At 43.4% G+C, this 1,287-nt stretch overlaps 1 protein-coding gene across 1 annotated transcript; it reads right to left on the bottom strand.

Moving 5' to 3' along the window:
- Nucleotides 1-224: 224 nt before the first annotated feature.
- Nucleotides 225-926, bottom strand: LOC121867053 (probable serine/threonine-protein kinase DDB_G0267514). The gene has a single exon (XM_042366813.1). The coding sequence runs from the start codon at nucleotides 924-926 to the stop codon at nucleotides 225-227; it is 702 nt and encodes a 233-aa protein (XP_042222747.1).
- Between the last annotated feature and the right edge of the window lie 361 nt (nucleotides 927-1,287).

Raw genomic sequence — 1,287 nt, 5'->3', positions numbered from 1 at the left:
CAGTCATTCTTTAGACTGTCAAGTTCCTGCTGGGTCGCAACTTTCTTCTTGCGGAAGGAATGAACTTTCGTCCGAGACTGAGGGCTGTTCTGTTAGTCAATTAAAGCAGCACGTTTATCATCGACGAGTACATTGATTTCTGAGTCATTTTTATCAAACCAGTCCTTAACACTAATATAATGCTGCCATCTTTCTGCGATTAATATTGCGTGTGCGTGAAGGAGTTACAAAGACATGCGGTGACGAGGCTTCGGCTCCATGGCCTGGTAGGCGATGTCTGAAATTTCTGAGTGATCCCCGGGTGCCTCTTTGACCATCTCTGACAGCACATACCCATACGAGTAGGTGTCCGAGATACTGGTGCTGTCCAAGCCCATGCACACCTCAGGGGCCATCCAGGGGTATTTGTCGTGCTCGGCGGTGCAAGCGATATTCTCATTAGCATAACAAGATAAACCCAGATCTATTATACTAACATATGGGTTGGATGGTGGACCGGATACGAGGATGTTGTCTGGCTTTAGATCGTTATGGACAGCTCCGGTTTGGTTAAATTCGTAGAGCTTTTCTCCGATCCTTATAGCCAAGTCTGTCAGATCATATTGCATGAGCAGTTCATGATCTAGCAAGATGTCATCCAGTGAAAGGCGGCCTTTGTACGACTGAAGGATTGCTGGTGGGCAATCGCAGAATCGGATCACTTTTGGTGTTCCTCCAGCCCCGTTTGAATGGATCATCATCTTTGTTTCTTCCCAGAAATCGTTCAGGGTTTTACTCGTATCCTTGCGGGCCAACTTTAGCACGGCTTCCTTACCATGCCATGGAACTAGGAAGGCGGTGCCTGATGTTCCAGAGCCGAGCTCATTGATATTCTGATTGACGAGGAACGCCACGTCGTCGTCGTAAATTCGTCGCACAGAGGACATTTTTTACTTTTTTATTTTATTTTTTTGTCTTAGAGAACAACACACCTCAACTTTCAATTTGAGGAGTTGAGAAATATAGTAAAGGGTGTGGTGATTATAGTGACGGTAATAATGTAGAAGAGGTGTTATAGTGAAGATGTAGTGCTAGTGTTGTAGTGAAGATTTAGTACTAGTGTTATAGTGAAGATGTAGTACTAGTGTTGTAGTGAAGATGTAGTACTAGTGTTGTAGTGAAGATTTAGTACTAGTGTTGTAGTGAAGATGTATTACTAGTGTTGTAGTGAAGATTTACTACTAGTGTTGTAGTGAAGATTTAGTACTGGTGTTGTAGTGAAGATTTAGCACTAGTGTTGTAGTGAAG

This window comes from Homarus americanus, unplaced genomic scaffold (genome assembly GCF_018991925.1).
Source record: "Homarus americanus isolate GMGI-L3 unplaced genomic scaffold, GMGI_Hamer_2.0 scaffold9557, whole genome shotgun sequence".
NCBI lineage: Eukaryota > Metazoa > Arthropoda > Malacostraca > Decapoda > Nephropidae > Homarus > Homarus americanus.
Note: the sequence above shows the minus strand (reverse complement) of the source record. Positions and strands in the feature narration are given on the sequence as shown.